The 21,827-nt window shown below is 49.1% G+C and overlaps 1 protein-coding gene across 11 annotated transcripts in view; it reads right to left on the bottom strand.

Annotated features, from left to right (window-relative positions):
- Positions 1–21,827, bottom strand: part of DYSF (dysferlin) — a 1,012,908-nt gene that overhangs the window by 221,557 nt on the left and 769,524 nt on the right. For all 11 annotated transcript variants that reach the window (XM_085642744.1, XM_085642751.1, XM_085642747.1 and 8 more), the window contains one exon: positions 18,131–18,271. In XM_085642744.1, the coding sequence (XP_085498870.1) occupies positions 18,131–18,271 (141 nt within the window). The remainder of the gene's footprint in view (positions 1–18,130; positions 18,272–21,827) is intronic.

Raw genomic sequence — 21,827 nt, 5'->3', positions numbered from 1 at the left:
TCAAGCTATCCTGGCTGATGACGGCTGATAGCCAGAAACCGGTCCTAGGATGCTTGATTCCGGTCCAGGGAAGACATGGCTTAGCAGTTCGGGCTGGACTGTTCCCATGAGGCACAGGGTCAAGACTGATTTGCATATGGCCATGTCTGAACTGGGGTGGCGTAGTGGGCAAAAGAACGATGGATTTAACCCAGATCTCTTGACTGGGGGAGAATGTCTGCATTGTCAGCATTCCGTCCATCATTTGTTTGTTGTAACGCTTTTCGCCCTAAGTGGGATGGGTATTCCCAGACGTGGGACCCGTGCTCACTACGCCACTGGAGTCAAGCTATCCTGGCTGATGACGGCTGATAGCCAGAAACCGGTCCTAGGATGCTTGATTCCGGTCCAGGGAAGACATGGCTTGGCAGTTCGGGCTGGACTGTTCCCATGAGGCACAGGGTCAAGACTGATTTGCATAAGGCCATGTCTGAACTGGGGTGGCGTAGTGGGCAAAAGAACGATGGATTTAACCCAGATCTCTTGACTGGGGGAGAATGTCTGCATTGTCAGCATTCCGTCCATCATTTGTTTGTTGTAACGCTTTTCGCCCTAAGTGGGATGGGTATTCCCAGACGTGGGACCCGTGCTCACTACGCCACTGGAGTCAAGCTATCCTGGCTGATGACGGCTGATAGCCAGAAACCGGTCCTAGGATGCTTGATTCCGGTCCAGGGAAGACATGGCTTGGCAGTTCGGGCTGGACTGTTCCCATGAGGCACAGGGTCAAGACTGATTTGCATGTGGCCATGTCTGAACTGGGGTGGCGTAGTGGGCAAAAGAACGATGGATTTAACCCAGATCTCTTGACTGGGGGAGAAAGTCTGCATTGTCAGCATTCCGTCCATCATTTGTTTGTTGTAACGCTTTTCGCCCTAAGTGGGATGGGTATTCCCAGACGTGGGACCCGTGCTCACTACGCCACTGGAGTCAAGCTATCCTGGCTGATGACGGCTGATAGCCAGAAACCGGTCCTAGGATGCTTGATTCCGGTCCAGGGAAGACATGGCTTAGCAGTTCGGGCTGGACTGTTCCCATGAGGCACAGGGTCAAGACTGATTTGCATATGGCCATGTCTGAACTGGGGTGGCGTAGTGGGCAAAAGAACGATGGATTTAACCCAGATCTCTTGACTGGGGGAGAATGTCTGCATTGTCAGCATTCCGTCCATCATTTGTTTGTTGTAACGCTTTTCGCCCTAAGTGGGATGGGTATTCCCAGACGTGGGACCCGTGCTCACTACGCCACTGGAGTCAAGCTATCCTGGCTGATGACGGCTGATAGCCAGAAACCGGTCCTAGGATGCTAGATTCCGGTCCAGGGAAGACATGGCTTGGCAGTTCGGGCTGGACTGTTCCCATGAGGCACAGGGTCAAGACTGATTTGCATAAGGCCATGTCTGAACTGGGGTGGCGTAAGGGGGAGAATGTCTGCATTGTCAGCATTCCGTCCATCATTTGTTTGTTGTAACGCTTTTCGCCCTAAGTGGGATGGGTATTCCCAGACGTGGGACCCGTGCTCACTACGCCACTGGAGTCAAGCTATCCTGGCTGATGACGGCTGATAGCCAGAAACCGGTCCTAGGATGCTTGATTCCGGTCCAGGGAAGACATGGCTTGGCAGTTCGGGCTGGACTGTTCCCATGAGGCACAGGGTCAAGACTGATTTGCATATGGCCATGTCTGAACTGGGGTGGCGTAGTGGGCAAAAGAACGATGGATTTAACCCAGATCTCTTGACTGGGGGAGAATGTCTGCATTGTCAGCATTCTGTCCAACATTTGTTTGTTGTAACGCTTTTCGCCCTAAGTGGGATGGGTATTCCCAGACGTGGGACCCGTGCTCACTACGCCACTGGAGTCAAGCTATCCTGGCTGATGACGGCTGATAGCCAGAAACCGGTCCTAGGATGCTTGATTCCGGTCCAGGGAAGACATGGCTTGGCAGTTCGGGCTGGACTGTTCCCATGAGGCACAGGGTCAAGACTGATTTGCATATGGCCATGTCTGAACTGGGGTGGCGTAGTGGGCAAAAGAACGATGGATTTAACCCAGATCTCTTGACTGGGGGAGAATGTCTGCATTGTCAGCATTCCGTCCATCATTTGTTTGTTGTAACGCTTTTCGCCCTAAGTGGGATGGGTATTCCCAGACGTGGGACCCATGCTCACTACGCCACTGGAGTCAAGCTATCCTGGCTGATGACGGCTGATAGCCAAAAACCGGTCCTAGGATGCTTGATTCCGGTCCAGGGAAGACATGGCTTGGCAGTTCGGGCTGGACTGTTCCCATGAGGCACAGGGTCAAGACTGATTTGCATATGGCCATGTCTGAACTGGGGTGGCATAGTGGGCAAAAGAACGATGGATTTAACCCAGATCTCTTGACTGGGGGAGAATGTCTGCATTGTCAGCATTCCGTCCATCATTTGTTTGTTGTAACGCTTTTCGCCCTAAGTGGGATGGGTATTCCCAGACGTGGGACCCGTGCTCACTACGCCACTGGAGTTAAGCTATCCTGGCTGATGACGGCTGATAGCCAGAAACCGGTCCTAGGATGCTTGATTCCGGTCCAGGGAAGACATGGCTTGGCAGTTCGGGCTGGACTGTTCCCATGAGGCACAGGGTCAAGACTGATTTGCATATGGCCATGTCTGAACTGGGGTGGCGTAGTGGGCAAAAGAACGATGGATTTAACCCAGATCTCTTGACTGGGGGAGAATGTCTGCATTGTCAGCATTCCGTCCATCATTTGTTTGTTGTAACGCTTTTCTCCCTAAGTGGGATGGGTATTCCCAGACGTGGGACCCGTGCTCACTACGCCACTGGAGTCAAGCTATCCTGGCTGATGACGGCTGATAGCCAGAGACCGGTCCTAGGATGCTTGATTCCGGTCCAGGGAAGACATGGCTTGGCAGTTCGGGCTGGACTGTTCCCATGAGGCACAGGGTCAAGACTGATTTGCATATGGCCATGTCTGAACTGGGGTGGCGTAGTGGGCAAAAGAACGATGGATTTAACCCAGATCTCTTGACTGGGGGAGAATGTCTGCATTGTCAGCATTCCGTCCATCATTTGTTTGTTGTAACGCTTTTCGCCCTAAGTGGGATGGGTATTCCCAGACGTGGGACCCGTGCTCACTACGCCACTGGAGTCAAGCTATCCTGGCTGATGACGGCTGATAGCCAGAAACCGGTCCTAGGATGCTTGATTCCGGTCCAGGGAAGACATGGCTTGGCAGTTCGGGCTGGACTGTTCCCATGAGGCACAGGGTCAAGACTGATTTGCATATGGCCATGTCTGAACTGGGGTGGCGTAGTGGGCAAAAGAACGATGGATTTAACCCAGATCTCTTGACTGGGGGAGAATGTCTGCATTGTCAGCATTCCGTCCATCATTTGTTTGTTGTAACGCTTTTCGCCCTAAGTGGGATGGGTATTCCCAGACGTGGGACCCGTGCTCACTACGCCACTGGAGTCAAGCTATCCTGGCTGATGACGGCTGATAGCCAGAAACCGGTCCTAGGATGCTTGATTCCGGTCCAGGGAAGACATGGCTTGGCAGTTCGGGCTGGACTGTTCCCATGAGGCACAGGGTCAAGACTGATTTGCATATGGCCATGTCTGAACTGGGGTGGCGTAGTGGGCAAAAGAACGATGGATTTAACCCAGATCTCTTGACTGGGGGAGAATGTCTGCATTGTCAGCATTCCGTCCATCATTTGTTTGTTGTAACGCTTTTCGCCCTAAGTGGGATGGGTATTCCCAGACGTGGGACCCGTGCTCACTACGCCACTGGAGTCAAGCTATCCTGGCTGATGACGGCTGATAGCCAGAAACCGGTCCTAGGATGCTTGATTCCGGTCCAGGGAAGACATGGCTTGGCAGTTCGGGCTGGACTGTTCCCATGAGGCACAGGGTCAAGACTGATTTGCATATGGCCATGTCTGAACTGGGGTGGCGTAGTGGGCAAAAGAACGATGGATTTAACCCAGATCTCTTGACTGGGGGAGAATGTCTGCATTGTCAGCATTCCGTCCATCATTTGTTTGTTGTAACGCTTTTCGCCCTAAGTGGGATGGGTATTCCCAGACGTGGGACCCGTGCTCACTACGCCACTGGAGTCAAGCTATCCTGGCTGATGACGGCTGATAGCCAGAAACCGGTCCTAGGATGCTTGATTCCGGTCCAGGGAAGACATGGCTTGGCAGTTCGGGCTGGACTGTTCCCATGAGGCACAGGGTCAAGACTGATTTGCATATGGCCATGTCTGAACTGGGGTGGCGTAGTGGGCAAAAGAACGATGGATTTAACCCAGATCTCTTGACTGGGGGAGAATGTCTGCATTGTCAGCATTCCGTCCAGCATTTGTTTGTTGTAACGCTTTTCGCCCTAAGTGGGATGGGTATTCCCAGACGTGGGACCCGTGCTCACTACGCCACTGGAGTCAAGCTATCCTGGCTGATGACGGCTGATAGCCAGAAACCGGTCCTAGGATGCTTGATTCCGGTCCAGGGAAGACATGGCTTGGCAGTTCGGGCTGGACTGTTCCCATGAGGCACAGGGTCAAGACTGATTTGCATATGGCCATGTCTGAACTGGGGTGGCGTAGTGGGCAAAAGAACGATGGATTTAACCCAGATCTCTTGACTGGGGGAGACTGTCTGCATTGTCAGCATTCCGTTCATCATTTGTTTGTTGTAACGCTTTTCGCCCTAAGTGGGATGGGTATTCCCAGACGTGGGACCCGTGCTCACTACGCCACTGGAGTCAAGCTATCCTGGCTGATGACGGCTGATAGCCAGAAACCGGTCCTAGGATGCTTGATTCCGGTCCAGGGAAGACATGGCTTGGCAGTTCGGGCTGGACTGTTCCCATGAGGCACAGGGTCAAGACTGATTTGCATATGGCCATGTCTGAACTGGGGTGGCGTAGTGGGCAAAAGAACGATGGATTTAACCCAGATCTCTTGACTGGGGGAGAATGTCTGCATTGTCAGCATTCCGTCCATCATTTGTTTGTTGTAACGCTTTTCGCCCTAAGTGGGATGGGTATTCCCAGACGTGGGACCCGTGCTCACTACGCCACTGGAGTCAAGCTATCCTGGCTAATGACGGCTGATAGCCAGAAACCGGTCCTAGGATGCTTGATTCCGGTCCAGGGAAGACATGGCTTGGCAGTTCGGGCTGGACTGTTCCCATGAGGCACAGGGTCAAGACTGATTTGCATATGGCCATGTCTGAACTGGGGTGGCGTAGTGGGCAAAAGAACGATGGATTTAACCCAGATCTCTTGACTGGGGGAGAATGTCTGCATTGTCAGCATTCCGTCCATCATTTGTTTGTTGTAACGCTTTTCGCCCTAAGTGGGATGGGTATTTCCAGACGTGGGACCCGTGCTCACTACGCCACTGGAGTCAAGCTATCCTGGCTGATGACGGCTGATAGCCAGAAACCGGTCCTAGGATGCTTGATTCCGGTCCAGGGAAGACATGGCTTGGCAGTTCGGGCTGGACTGTTCCCATGAGGCACAGGGTCAAGACTGATTTGCATATGGCCATGTCTGAACTGGGGTGGCGTAGTGGGCAAAAGAACGATGGATTTAACCCAGATCTCTTGACTGGGGGAGAATGTCTGCATTGTCAGCATTCCGTCCATCATTTGTTTGTTGTAACGCTTTTCGCCCTAAGTGGGATGGGTATTCCCAGACGTGGGACCCGTGCTCACTACGCCACTGGAGTCAAGCTATCCTGGCTGATGACGGCTGATAGCCAGAAACCGGTCCTAGGATGCTTGATTCCGGTCCAGGGAAGACATGGCTTGGCAGTTCGGGCTGGACTGTTCCCATGAGGCACAGGGTCAAGACTGATTTGCATATGGCCATGTCTGAACTGGGGTGGCGTAGTGGGCAAAAGAACGATGGATTTAACCCAGATCTCTTGACTGGGGGAGAATGTCTGCATTGTCAGCATTCCGTCCATCATTTGTTTGTTGTAACGCTTTTCGCCCTAAGTGGGATGGGTATTCCCAGACGTGGGACCCGTGCTCACTACGCCACTGGAGTCAAGCTATCCTGGCTGATGACGGCTGATAGCCAGAAACCGGTCCTAGGATGCTTGATTCCGGTCCAGGGAAGACATGGCTTGGCAGTTCGGGCTGGACTGTTCCCATGAGGCACAGGGTCAAGACTGATTTGCATATGGCCATGTCTGAACTGGGGTGGCGTAGTGGGCAAAAGAACGATGGATTTAACCCAGATCTCTTGACTGGGGGAGAATGTCTGCATTGTCAGCATTCCGTCCATCATTTGTTTGTTGTAACGCTTTTCGCCCTAAGTGGGATGGGTATTCCCAGACGTGGGACCCGTGCTCACTACGCCACTGGAGTCAAGCTATTCTGGCTGATGACGGCTGATAGCCAGAAACCGGTCCTAGGATGCTTGATTCCGGTCCAGGGAAGACATGGCTTGGCAGTTCGGGCTGGACTGTTCCCATGAGGCACAGGGTCAAGACTGATTTGCATATGGCCATGTCTGAACTGGGGTGGCGTAGTGGGCAAAAGAACGATGGATTTAACCCAGATCTCTTGACTGGGGGAGAATGTCTGCATTGTCAGCATTCCGTCCATCATTTGTTTGTTGTAACGCTTTTCGCCCTAAGTGGGATGGGTATTCCCAGACGTGGGACCCGTGCTCACTACGCCACTGGAGTCAAGCTATCCTGGCTGATGACGGCTGATAGCCAGAAACCGGTCCTAGGATGCTTGATTCCGGTCCAGGTAAGACATGGCTTGGCAGTTCGGGCTGGACTGTTCCCATGAGGCACAGGGTCAAGACTGATTTGCATATGGCCATGTCTGAACTGGGGTGGCGTAGTGGGCAAAAGAACGATGGATTTAACCCAGATCTCTTGACTGGGGGAGAATGTCTGCATTGTCAGCATTCCGTCCAGCATTTGTTTGTTGTAACGCTTTTCGCCCTAAGTGGGATGGGTATTCCCAGACGTGGGACCCGTGCTCACTACGCCACTGGAGTCAAGCTATCCTGGCTGATGACGGCTGATAGCCAGAAACCGGTCCTAGGATGTTTGATTACGGTCCAGGGAAGACATGGCTTGGCAGTTCGGGCTGGACTGTTCCCATGAGGCACAGGGTCAAGACTGATTTGCATATGGCCATGTCTGAACTGGGGTGGCGTAGTGGGGAAAAGAACGATGGATTTAACCCAGATCTCTTGACTGGGGGAGAATGTCTGCATTGTCAGCATTCCGTCCATCATTTGTTTGTTGTAACGCTTTTCGCCCTAAGTGGGATGGGTATTCCCAGACGTGGGACCCGTGCTCACTACGCCACTGGAGTCAAGCTATCCTGGCTGATGACGGCTGATAGCCAGAAACCGGTCCTAGGATGCTTGATTCCGGTCCAGGGAAGACATGGCTTGGCAGTTCGGGCTGCACTGTTCCCATGAGGCACAGGGTCAAGACTGATTTGCATATGGCCATGTCTGAACTGGGGTAGCGTAGTGGGCAAAAGAACGATGGATTTAACCCAGATCTCTTGACTGGGGGAGAATGTCTGCATTGTCAGCATTCCGTCCATCATTTGTTTGTTGTAACGCTTTTCGCCCTAAGTGGGATGGGTATTCCCAGACGTGGGACCCGTGCTCACTACGCCACTGGAGTCAAGCTATCCTGGCTGATGACGGCTGATAGCCAGAAACCGGTCCTAGGATGCTTGATTCCGGTCCAGGGAAGACATGGCTTGGCAGTTCGGGCTGGACTGTTCCCATGAGGCACAGGGTCAAGACTGATTTGCATATGGCCATGTCTGAACTGGGGTGGCGTAGTGGGCAAAAGAACGATGGATTTAACCCAGATCTCTTGACTGGGGGAGAATGTCTGCATTGTCAGCATTCCGTCCATCATTTGTTTGTTGTAACGCTTTTCGCCCTAAGTGGGATGGGTATTTCCAGACGTGGGACCCGTGCTCACTACGCCACTGGAGTCAAGCTATCCTGGCTGATGACGGCTGATAGCCAGAAACCGGTCCTAGGATGCTTGATTCCGGTCCAGGGAAGACATGGCTTGGCAGTTCGGGCTGGACTGTTCCCATGAGGCACAGGGTCAAGACTGATTTGCATATGGCCATGTCTGAACTGGGGTGGCGTAGTGGGCAAAAGAACGATGGATTTAACCCAGATCTCTTGACTGGGGGAGAATGTCTGCATTGTCAGCATTCCGTCCATCATTTGTTTGTTGTAACGCTTTTCGCCCTAAGTGGGATGGGTATTCCCAGACGTGGGACCCGTGCTCACTACGCCACTGGAGTCAAGCTATCCTGGCTGATGACGGCTGATAGCCAGAAACCGGTCCTAGGATGCTTGATTCCGGTCCAGGGAAGACATGGCTTGGCAGTTCGGGCTGGACTGTTCCCATGAGGCACAGGGTCAAGACTGATTTGCATATGGCCATGTCTGAACTGGGGTGGCGTAGTGGGCAAAAGAACGATGGATTTAACCCAGATCTCTTGACTGGGGGAGAATGTCTGCATTGTCAGCATTCCGTCCATCATTTGTTTGTTGTAACGCTTTTCGCCCTAAGTGGGATGGGTATTCCCAGACGTGGGACCCGTGCTCACTACGCCACTGGAGTCAAGCTATCCTGGCTGATGACGGCTGATAGCCAGAAACCGGTCCTAGGATGCTTGATTCCGGTCCAGGGAAGACATGGCTTGGCAGTTCGGGCTGGACTGTTCCCATGAGGCACAGGGTCAAGACTGATTTGCATATGGCCATGTCTGAACTGGGGTGGCGTAGTGGGCAAAAGAACGATGGATTTAACCCAGATCTCTTGACTGGGGGAGAATGTCTGCATTGTCAGCATTCCGTCCATCATTTGTTTGTTGTAACGCTTTTCGCCCTAAGTGGGATGGGTATTCCCAGACGTGGGACCCGTGCTCACTACGCCACTGGAGTCAAGCTATCCTGGCTGATGACGGCTGATAGCCAGAAACCGGTCCTAGGATGCTTGATTCCGGTCCAGGGAAGACATGGCTTGGCAGTTCGGGCTGGACTGTTCCCATGAGGCACAGGGTCAAGACTGATTTGCATATGGCCATGTCTGAACTGGGGTGGCGTAGTGGGCAAAAGAACGATGGATTTAACCCAGATCTCTTGACTGGGGGAGAATGTCTGCATTGTCAGCATTCCGTCCATCATTTGTTTGTTGTAACGCCCCCCTCGCACCGCGGCAGAATTTGCCATGCAGGGAAGGGGTTAATAAAAATGTGTTTACAAAAATTTTTTAATGTTTAAAATTCACACGCTTCCAACTGTTTGTCAACCAAACCTAGACACATATTGCAGCAGAAGTAGACCTCTTAGATGTGCTTGTGATGTGGTCATTATCATCCTTTATACTGGTAAACAACACAACCAATTTTGCTATTTTCAAGTAATTAAAAACGTAACAATTTTGCCAGCCATTCCTAGCAAATTGTATACTTTCAATATGCTCGTCGACCGTATTCATCTTTCCACATGTCTAAACAAATATACATTTGTATGTTTTGCAGAACCCAGAGGGACTTTGTGGTTACGTTACAGCAGCCTGGGACACAATACACAGTTGTAACAACATAGCCAAAGAAGGTTGAAGACTTCTGAATTGTAGAATCATTTGCTTTTCGTGAAATTCCTTGCATTTTTTACTCCCACCTCCTTTGTTCCACCATTGTTAACACTCACTTCTCACCCCTTGAACATTTTCAGTTTTCTTTGCTCCCTGAGACCCATTTGCCAAGCAACTGTTCAGCTAGTCAAGCCGGCCAACACCAATAAGTGGTTTCTCCAACTGGCACATAGCGCTGTGCACTGGGCAACCTATTTAAGTCTGAAGGAATGGAATCTGCTAACCTACAGCAGAGATCTTGCTACTTTCTCTCTTATTACATGTGCACATGTAATGGAGTATTTCTGTCTCATGAAACACCAAGTTATCTCTAGACAGTATTTTTCTTGTATCTATTGGCACAGCAGTGTCAGGCGTTGAATATAAAATGATTAAACCTCATCCTGGGAGCAGTAAAAGGCTCTTCCTGGACCACTGTAAGCTGAGAGTGGGTGTGAAGTACCTTGGACCCACGCTCAGTCTGATGGGAAGTGCAGAAAGCCAATAAGAACTCCTTATGGAAGCTGTTATTTGTATGCACGTCTGCCCTCCTACTCCTGACTGGAAAACAATGTTAAATAAACAACCAGGCAATGGACCTAGCCAATGGCACCTCTCATTACACTAGCAGGAATTCCTAATCAGGACCATATGCTTTTCTAGAAATGGTATAGCACCCATTTCTCTAAGTTCTCCTTGTATAACCTCATTTCTCACCTACCCCACTCACCAATATTGTTTTCATGGTCCATATACCTTCTCAAATATATCTGAAGTTTAAAATCTGCATTTCACCCTCTATCTGTTCACCTCACTACATCCATCTACTGGACCACCTGTCTAGGAGTCCTTCCTCCTTTTAGCACCTCTTCCACATCTAGACCATCTCTCCAAATAGCACATTTGATTGTCTCCTCCTGAATATATAACTCTCCAAATACTCCAACCCTTTCTTTTTGTGCCTTTTCAAATATTCATGCTGCAAACTCTCACTGTCCTCTCTCTGCGTTGTGTGTCTCTGAAAATGCCCCCATTCACTCACTCTTGTTACTTATCCAAAAGGTTCCATCACTGTTGTCTTCCACTAGCTAAACATCTGCAAACATTCCTATTCTATCACTACTCTCAAAGTCTCTATTTCAGGATTATCTGAATTATTCACATTTCATCTCCACTTTTGGTAAAACTGTATTGGGTGGATACTCTATCTAACCGCAGACTCCTCACCTTTAGAATATTCTCTAGGCACCAGAATTGGCTCCAGAAACATTTCATAACAATGCTCACTTGTGGCGCTAGGTGGCACCGAGTGGCTCCACTCTGGTTTTGTAACTCTACAAAAGTGACAAAGGAGAGTTGCATATAAGCACCCCCCTTCACTCTGATATTAGTTTCTTGCATGACTCTTTCTGCACCCTCAGAGTGAAGCATAAAACAATTGTTGGTACCATTGTGCAGAGGACCTTCTAAGGTGGTGAAAAGAGTCCACTCGACAGAATGGGGAGATGGGAGGTCCGTGAGAAATCTGGGGTTAGATAGCGTATCCACCAGAAACAGCATTCCCAAGGTTAAGTTACGTCTTCTTCTGAAGCACACTTCTAACTGCAGTTTCCTCAACTTTAGAATAGATACCAAAGCAGTACCTTACAAAAATGGATGGTCTCTGGAGTGGGTTCACACCTTAAAGTCTGTAGGACCATATGAGCTAAATGTCTCTCCGAGCGGCCCTGTTTGTCAAGGCATTAGTGCTTTGTGAACATGTGCACTGATGCCCATGTCGCAGTCCGGCAGATGTTGTGGACAGGAACCCCATGTGCCAATGTAGTGGCTGGTGGAATGGGCTTGCAGACCTTCCAGAGGGTGCTTTTTGGGCATTGCATAGCAGATCTTAAATCAGACAAATATCCACCCAAATATCCACCCCAACAGTGTCCTCTTCTGCTCTGCCTTCCCTTTTTTCACCCTGTTCCATCATATAAAATGCTGATCGTCCACCTGATGGTCCTTGGTCTGATCGATGTAAAAGCTCATAGCTCTTTTGGGGTACAACCGATAGAGCCTCTCATCCTCTTTTGAGGGCCGAGGTTGAGCAAAGAAGGCTGGGGGAGAGAAGGATTGCCCAACGTGGAAAGGAGTCATGACTTCTGGCTAGAAGGCTGTCCATGTCCTAAGCACCAGTTTGTCTGGAATAAAGGTGGTGTAGGGCAGTTGACCCGACAGTGCCTGACGTTCACTCACACGATGAGCTGGGGTCATTGCAATGAGGAAAACAGTCTTTACAGTCAGTAATGCAAAAAGCAGCTACACATTAGCTCAAAGGGTGTACACATGAGATATGTCAAGACCATATTAAGGTCCCACTATAGCATCACACATGGGTTGGGAGGAAACATGTGTCAAATCTTTAATAAACTGCATCGCAACAGGTGATTTAAAAAAGAATGGTTGGTTGGTCCAGAAAACACAAAAAGAGCTGACAAACTAGCGTTAGTAGTGCCCAGAGTTGTGGAAGCACTGCTATCAACTGTTTCTGGATCCAGCTTAACACCTGGGAAATATTCTAAAGGTGAGGAAACTGCAGGTAGCGGTGCATGGGCAAAGCCCTGGCCAAGGGCGGGCCCATCCATGCCTGTCAGAGCCCGGAGGAGGCTGGGCTGGACCACCCCTCTATCACCTGACCCCAGCTTAAGGTACTGTTCCTGTGTTGCCTGCTGTCCCTGTCCCTGCGCTGCTTGTCGGCCCTTCATTGCCTGCTGGCCCTCCGTTGCCTGCAGGCCCTGCGCTGCCAGCTGTCTTTGCGCTGCCTGCTGGCCCTGCACTACCTGCTGGCCCTGACCCTGCGCGGCCTGCTGTCCCTGTCCCTGCGCTGCCTGCCGTCCCTAGCCCTGTGCTGCCTATTGTCGCTGGGTTGCCTGTTCTCCCTATGCTGCCTGCTGTCCCAGAGCTGCCTGCTGTCCTTGGCCCTTCACTGCCTACTGTCCCTTCGTTGCCTTCGGTCCCTGCGCTGCTAGCTGTACCTGTCCCGGAGCTGCCTGCTATCCCTGGCCCTGCGCTGTCTGCCGACCCTGGCGCTGCGCTGCCTGTTGTCCCTGTCCCTGCACTGCCTGCTCTCCCTTGACTGCTTGCTGTCCCTGTCTCTGCGCTGCCTGCTGTCCCTGCGACGGGGCCCCTCGCCCATCCGCCACCCAACGGTACACTACCAAGGAACTCCTGGACCTGGACCCCAGACGTTGAAACAGCTGTGTCTCCTCCTCCCCACCATCCACCAATTCACCTGTTGACACTGCCACTTCTCCTTTGAAACCACCTAAGAAAGATCCCGCACCCCTCCTACCCGCAAGACCAAGACCACCCCGCAACCACTCCATTGTAGCCTGCTCAACGCCCACTCACTCTGCAAACACGCCACAGAAATCTGCCCATCACCACCCTCTCCATGGATGATGCCTTCATCACCGAAACATGGCTCAATCCAGACATTACTACTGCCACTCCCGAAGGCTACAAGATGATATTCCGTGACCGCACCAACAAACAAGGCGGAGGCATCGCCATCATCTTCAAGGAAACCATCAGATGCACCATCACCAATGACAACCCCACAACTCTCATGAAACACCTCAACTTCCTACTATAAATAGATGTGAAGACTATGATAAGAAGCACCTCACCTACAGACCATCAGGACCCAGAGCAACAATCTGTGACTCAATCCCAACCTTATCGCATCCTTAGCAATTGACTCAGACCACTACGTCCTATTCAGCAACCTCAACTTCCACATCGACTATCCCAACGATGCCAACTCCATCGCCCTCCTGGAGAACCTGAACAACATCGGCCCCACCCAACTGGTCACCGAACTCAAGCACAAAGCTGGACACACACTCAACCACATCTTCACCTCCAGTGACAGAATCAAATTCAGCCACACCACAGAACTCACCAGATTGACCACACCATCGTACACTTCACCATCACCGACACCCAGCACACCATCACCAGGTAGCAGATCTCCTCTCACCCCAGCTGGAGCAAGGTCTCTGAAACTCAGTGGTCACAGACCCTCACCACCGCCCAACCTGAGGCCTTAACAGACCGCAACCAGGCTGTCCAGAACTTTGCCGCCTAGTTCACTGACTGCGCCGCCAGAGTGACCCTGCTGAAACCTACAAAAACTAACAAGAGCCCCAAACATGCCAGCAGGTAGACCCGAGAACTCAGGACCACCAAGTGCAAATGCCACCAACTGGAAAAAGTTTGGCGCACCACCAAGAACCCCGCCAACAGAGCATGTAACAAAACAGTCCTCAGCAACTATCACCGGCACATCAAAGAAGCCTGTGAAAGCAGCCATCACCAACTGCATTAACTCCACTACCAACCACAGGAAGTAACTCTTCAAAATAGTCAAAGAATTCTCCAACCAAAAAGCCATGGAGAACACCATCCACCCCTCCCAAGACCTCTGCAACACTCTCACAGACTACTTCCACAGCAAGATCACCAACATCTACAACAACTTCAATATCCAGCCCCCCACCATCAACCCAGCCGAGCTCAACCAACCAGCGAACACCACCCAAACCGTCACCACCTGGTCACTACTCACCACCCTGACCACTTCATCCATCATGTCTTCCATCCACTCCAGGGTGCCCACTGAACCCTGCCCCCACCACCTCTACAACCTCGCAAGGAACCCAATCACCACAGAACTCAATCAGCATCCTCAACACCTCCATCTTCACAGCAATCTTCCCGGACAGATGGAAACATGCAGACTTCAGACCCCTCCTAAAGAAAGCCTCCCCTGACCCCAACATTCTAAAAAATGATAGCCTGATCTTCCTGCTCCCTTTCCTGGCCAAAGTTCTTGAGAAAGCCATCAACCAGCAGCTCACCAAATTCATGGAACAAAACGACCTACTGGACACCTCTCAATCAGGACTTCAATCCAACCACAGCACTGAGACCGTGCTGATTGCTGCCACAGACAACATTAGAACACTCTTCGACTGTGGAGAAACACTGGCCCTGATACTCCTTGACTTCTCAGCGGCATTCACACAGTCTCCCACAACACCCTCATCAACAGACTCCACAACACAGGCATAAGGCAAGACACCCTCAAGTGGATCGCCTCCTTCCTTACAGGATGCACACAGAGCATCTGCTGCCTCCATTCACCTCTGCACCGAAAGACATCATATGTGGCGTACCACAAGGATTATCCCTAAGCCCCACCCTATTCAACATCTACATGTCCCCCCTCGCAGTGGTCATCAGATCCCATGGCCTCAACATAATCTCCTACGCAGACGACACTTAACTGATCTTCTCACTCCTCAAGGGCCCCGCCAATGCCAAAACCAACTGTGACCAACGTAGCCAAATGGATGAGAGACAAACGCACCCAACTCAACCCCGACAAAACTGAAGTACTGATCTTCAGGATGAACCCCTCCACATGTGACCACAGCTGGTGGCCTGCTGAGCTGGGACCCACACCGATTGACCACACACACAACCTTGGCATCATCCTCGACAGCCAACTAACCATGAAACAAGAAGTTAACACAGTTGCCTCCTCCTACTTTCACACACTTCACATGCTCCGCAGAATCTTCAGATGGATCCCAACCAACACCAGAAAGACCATCCCTCAGCTCCTCATCACTAGCCGCCTCAACTACGGTAACACCCTCTATGTCGGCATCTCCATCCACCTCCTCAGAAGACTCCAGACCATACAGAATGCTGCAGCCAGACTCATCCTGGACCTCCCCAAATGAACCCACACCGCCCCCCACCTGAGAGACCTCCACTGGCTCCCCATCCAGAAAAGATGCCAGTTCAAGATCCTCACGCATGCCTACAATGCCGTCCATGACCTAGGACCTGCCTACCTCAACCATCGACTGAACGTCCACCAACCCGCTTGACACTTATGCTACTCTTCACTCGTCATCACACAACCTCGCATCCGTAGCGGCAGCTGCTCCTTCTCATACATTGCAGCCACGACCTAGAATGACCTCTCCCTCTAGCTCTGTACGGCCCTCTCGCTGACAGGCTTCAGAAAGAGACTCAAGTGCTGGCTCTCCGATGGAGACACAGCGCCCAGAGACCCCTAGGGGTGACAGAGTTGTGCTCTACAAATGCTGATTGATTGACTGATCCATCATAAACCAGCAACACTAGAAGTCTTAGACCACATTCAAAATTATGTGAATGAAATATTTTAAATTGCAGTCTACATTTTTAAGATAACTGTGCCTTTACGAAGGCTACAGCTTTTTACCCACTTTCTTTGCAATTTATTTTGTAAGAAAACAACACCCTAAAACATGCTCATTCATCCTCAATTGCTCCACTGCCACAGTGTCTTTTATCGACTATAAATCATATACTTTTATAGAATTAGGCATGAGAATGCATAGGAACACATCAATATTTATTCAGCGTATTTGGCCATAATTAATTTGGTCTCAACCTATGCGGACTTAAGTGAAGTTAATTTAAAGGAGGTCAGTGGAAGAAACATGAAATTCGTGGTCGCAGAGGTTTCATAGTTCTGGAGAACACTTGGCCACATGTTACTGCACTTGTGTCTATCGGTGGAACTAAGTACCCGTTTGTTGGAAGTTGAAATACTTGAGCAAGGCAAGGGACAAAGATACCTGCTTCTGCTGTCCTGCACCTATTACCACTTATCTTTTGCATCACAATCTGGATTTTCTGGCTATTCCAGGTTTTATCAATACTAAGTTTTCCAAGATAATGGAAGGGAGGCACTGGACAGTTTGCCTGCCTGGGCTCTCCATGCCTGCATTTGAGTCCATCCATGCTAACCAGGGACAACCGTTCCGCGAAATACCACCATCCTGCTAACATGTCCGTCCCATGGAGAGGTACCTGAGATACGCATATTGTCTTTAAGGTCCCTTCCCTGCTGTGTCCCTCTGTTGACTTGTGAGTGGGAATGGCTGGAGGCCTGAGTTGTTTTTGTATGGTACAGTTGTCATACTATAGCTCTGTCCTTCACAACTTCTGGCTAAGTAGTGGGGCGAATTCTTCCTGTCAGTTCAGCAGAGGAGTCAGACAGGCGAAGGTCCCTTCGTCTATAGGGAGAGCACTAACCCTGTAGGAAGATCACATCTACTCCCAGGGCTCTGGACAGGAGAAAAACCTCACTAAAGTCACTGCAGGTGACATCCATCAGGGCTAACGAGTTTTAGCCCAAGTCTGTAAAAGGAAGTGTTTAACATCATGTCTTGAAAGCATTTTTTTAAGCTGCCAAAGGCATATGTAGTAAAACACACCTGCTGTCCTCATTAATACTAAACCATGCACATTAGGAGAACAATCATGTTTCACTTCTGACCATTATGCTACTAGGCCTTGAGGGTTTAAAGCACATGTTACGGTTGGTTGACTCAATGTCGCGTGAAGGCCTAAACATGTCAAACCCGGTCCACTTGAGGCGTTTACACTGGAGCTTTGTCTGTAGTGTCATAGGCTGCCTGCCACCCTTTTACGATGTTTGAATTGTTTCTGTGGAGTGCATATGGACACTGCTTGTCCACACTGGGTACTTAACTTTTACCTTGTTTGCAATTGCACGTGGGTGGCATCCGCACACACTGTGTCCCACATTGGGTATTTGACCTTTATGCCATTTGCTCTGTTTCTGCTTAATCTTTATTTTGAACTTATATAAAAACCAAATATGCCAATCACTCAGAATTCCTCTGGTGGTAGAGTACCTGCAGGCGGAAGATGTTAGCAGCCTCACACTGCCAGAGGTCAACATATGCCAGAGATGTACCTCTATAAAATGAAGAAACGCCTGGGTATGCAAAAAAGCAGATTTTGATAGAGCTGTTGTTTTTTATTCCAGGTCCAGCAGTAGGGTTTACTATGTGAACATTGGTCCTCATGGGATGGGTTTAATGTCTCTATAAAACTGTGGCTTTTGCAGGAGGTGCATCTTGGTAGGAATCTATTACTGCTCAGCAGTGACCTTTGGAGAGTCACATTAGGTCCAAACTACTGAATGCCATAAGGATGTACCCTTGATTTATTTCTGAAAATAAGTAATCCATTATATCCCGGGTAGGGTGTTCTCCCCCACATACTTAATCAACTTGTTTGTAAAAAAAAATAATCTTCTGTTAAACATTTCATTTTCTAGTCCCATAGGATACCGAGATAAAATGTATTCAAATAAAATATTTTATGTGTCAACATTAAGTTTTAAAATGGGAACACATATGCTCCTTGGTGCTATAAAGCCTGTCCCAAAACACAATTGAGAGCATAATAACACTGTCTAGGTAAATGATCAATACCTGCTGGTTCTTTTAGAACACGACAGTCACACTGGTCGAGTGATCCATCATGCAATACATTATGCATATCTACTGACCTTCTCTCTCTGAATGAGCTCAAAGGCTGCCAGGAGTTCTCCAGCGCGTTTGTTTCCCTTCATCACAGAGTGCCACGAGAGTCGGGGTGCTCGCTCCAGGCTGGACTTACAAATGCAGCGACCCATGTATTCGTCAGCACCCTAAAATGTAACAATGGGCATAAATACATTCAATCAACGTAAGACAAAGCTCTAAAAAATATCAGTGCATAGTGCTCAAAGGGAACACAGGGCACTAAAGAAAGGTGCACTGATCACCCCAGTACACATCACTTTCACTGTCATTCTCACAATAACTCCACATATCATTATTATAAACATATCCTGTGTGCTCTCAGATTAATGCAGAAGTGTCAGCCTGTGTCTGATGAGGAAAGTAACATCTTGCAATGACCAAAATGTAGTAAACGCATCACCCTTTCGTAGTAGTCGGCCCAGGCCTAATGTAAAGGCTTGCTCCATCACAAGAGAGCCCCAGAGAGAGCTGCCTCAGGGCTCTTCATCCCACAGAACCATCTCTTCCTCCAGATATCAGGTAGATCTTAGATAGCCTCAAGACATTGCCAGGAACCCTGCTGACCTTAGTAGGGCTAGAAAGTGGACTGTATAAGTCTGCAGTAGTAGTGCTTTTGTGACCCTACTACATGACGCGCTCTGCCAACCATGGCTGGGATTGTTACAGACACTACGAAAAGATGTGCACAAGAGTCAGCATGTGTTCATTGATGCAATGGCATGCAAACTGTTTGGATTCAGATGAAATATCATTTCTCATTGACTACAGATACCCTCTTCTGGAAGCTAACCATGCAAAGGGCTGCGCATCGCGGGAAACAGCGTTTACAACACTGTCATTACATCTCGCTACTATTACAACGCGGTCGTTACAGCGACCGCGTTGTTCGTATGCGATGCATTTACATTGCAAGTCTTTACAACCACTTGCACTAGGAGGCGCTGAGGTATTGGAAATGAATTCTAACCCCTTCCCTACTATTGCGCAAACTGGAGTACGAATAGTAACAAATACTGTTCCAAGGTCCAGCGCGCCCCCTAGTGCAAGTCGTTGTAATGACTTGCAATGTAAATGCATCGCATACTAACAATACGGTCGTTGTAACGACGTGTTGTAAAAGCACGCGATGTAATACATTGCGATGTAATGAGCCATATTCGCTTATGGCAGTCCTGTTGCCGCAAACAACTGCAGAGAAGTCTGGCCAACTCTGACCAGGCTCATGCCTGCACCATTTTTTTTCACATGTTGATCTTTTTCCCTTGTTCTCTGCCTTTTCTAATAGATTATTTTGGCTTACCTGTGTTTGTACATTCTCTCCCATCTGGTATGGTTCTATCTCTAATTCATCACAGTCAAGCAGTTCACTCTTACTGCAGTCTAGCCTTCCTCACCCCTTGCAATCCTGCATGCCTGTTAAATTGCAGGCATGTAAGTGTAGGTTGGGGCAGGGTAAGAGCAGGTAGAACAGCATTCAGAGGCTGGGCAGAATACTTACGGGAGGATGCCAAATGAGATGTGAGGGTCGGAAGGGGTAGAGTAAGGGAAAAGGGCTAGACTGCGCAGAATATGGGACAGCAAACAGAAGAGTTTGACACAGCTCTTGGAGCTGAGAGGGACATATTTGCAGAAATTTTTTGACACCTTCCAGGGTCTACCTGTTTTGAGGTGTGACAAAGTTCCATAATTTCCATATGGTCGTCTTTACAGCTATATAGTTGGTCTATGTTTTCATAAGGGTAAAATGACACACACCACCATAATGGTGACAGAATTGGTAAGAATGGCTTTGGGGTTTTATGCCAATATAGGGATGGGATGAATACATTCCAGCTCTCTAAGATACTTACCTTCCTTACCGTGGAATAAACATAAAATCTCTAACCCACAAAATTGAGGAGCTCATGAGATGGAATTCTACATGACTGTGTGATCTACATTTCACCTAGAAATACACATTTATTAGTGTCTACAATGAGCAGCCTCCACTTACAAACTCAATCCACTTTTGTAAGATCGACAACGCCCTATGAAATTCTTGGGTTGGTGCAAGGTGATAAGTGTGATGAAACTAGGGATAGTCGAGTCGAGTGTCTTTCTGAGGCGGCTGAGAGGCTGCATCTCCACTGTCTTAAATGAAATGCAGATAAATAAGAAATCTTGTTGTTTGGAGGTGCTGAAAAAGTTTGGACTGATTCATGGCGGCCAGCTATGCTAGACACCGCACTGACACCCAAAAAAGGGGTTAAAAATGTGGCCTTTCTCACTGATAATACTCTGTCCTTACAAGAACAAGTAACCAGGGTTCGAGGGACGTGTTTCGGACTGCTACGTATCCTTTGGAAATTGTTCCAATGGATCTCAGTAGCTTGGAGAAGGAACATAATCCAAGCTTTAATCCTGAGTAGGATCGACTAGGGAAATGCATTATATGTTGGCATGGCCGATTATTTGTTCTCTGTGCTTCAAACTGTTCAAAATACAGCTGCCAAACTTGTTTGCAACGTAGGAAAGTGGAACTGGCTTCATTAGCTACCAGTTCGTAAACGAGCTATCTTTAAGTTATTGCGCCACACGCATAGAGCACTTAATGATAATAGCCCTAGGCTGTTGTTAAATAAAGTCAAATTTCAAAAACCTACTCGGAATCCCAGATCAGCCATCAAGGCCTTGATATTGTGTAAAAGAATTAAGAAATCCCGAATGGGTGGATGCTCTTACAACCTAACCGCCACTCATTGAATAGGCTCCCTCAGATTCAACACACGGTGTAGGATTTGCTGACTTTTAGAAACAAATTGAAGTCATGGCTATATCCCCTTCTGTTTTATTGACCAGGAACCAGTTACTGACTCAGACTTGCGCCAGGATAATCCTCTGGGGAGGAGTTGTGCATTTTACAAATACCAAATACAAAGGTGTGGGTGACACTCCAATTGTGCGAATGACACAAGTCATGATAGTCGGTGAAAGAAGACTGATGCTTGATCACAGACTACCATGCAAGGAAACAAGAGACAAAGGGATGCTTTAATGCACGCGCCGGTGCTGCAGCATCATATCTCAAAGACATTTGAATTACAGAGTCAAGTGAAACTCCATGGGCATCAAACGACCAGGTGGCGAATGACAATTAAATGAAAGCAGTGGCCTTCGCCATTAATGCAGATCTTTGCTTCGAGGTAAGTGGCTTTGTTCAACCATCATCTGTGTCGGCGGCTAAGGGTCTGCAATGTGCTTGTTCATCTAACATGACTTCAAGTGGGTCTGGTGGCTCAGTGGACTAATGCATCCACTGCGGGGGCCTGTGTTTGACCTCATGGTCACAGATTTAACTCCCAGCGGCGGGTCCACTCATCCTTTCTGAGGTTGATAAAATGAGTACCATTGAGTTGGGTAACAATAAACATCTGTTATTCAGGCCTAGATGCCACTTTGGGGGTGAACGTGTGCTTTACAAATACACATGTTATGTTCTAAGGCACAGAATTGTAATACATTTTCCTTATCCTAAGATGTTCCTTAAATATGCCAAACACTGTGTACTGGGGTCGGGCTCCATCTGCAGACCCCATTTTAGACAGTGGGATAGAAGTACTGATGTTTTCTTCAGTGACCACCCTTAGTATTCACGTCTTTACATAAGTAACATCATCTCCTTTATTGGTAACAAATATGGGT

The sequence above is a fragment of the Triturus cristatus genome, chromosome 2_2 (genome assembly GCF_964204655.1).
Source record: "Triturus cristatus chromosome 2_2, aTriCri1.1, whole genome shotgun sequence".
Classification (NCBI taxonomy): Eukaryota; Metazoa; Chordata; class Amphibia; order Caudata; family Salamandridae; genus Triturus; species Triturus cristatus.
Note: the sequence above shows the minus strand (reverse complement) of the source record. Positions and strands in the feature narration are given on the sequence as shown.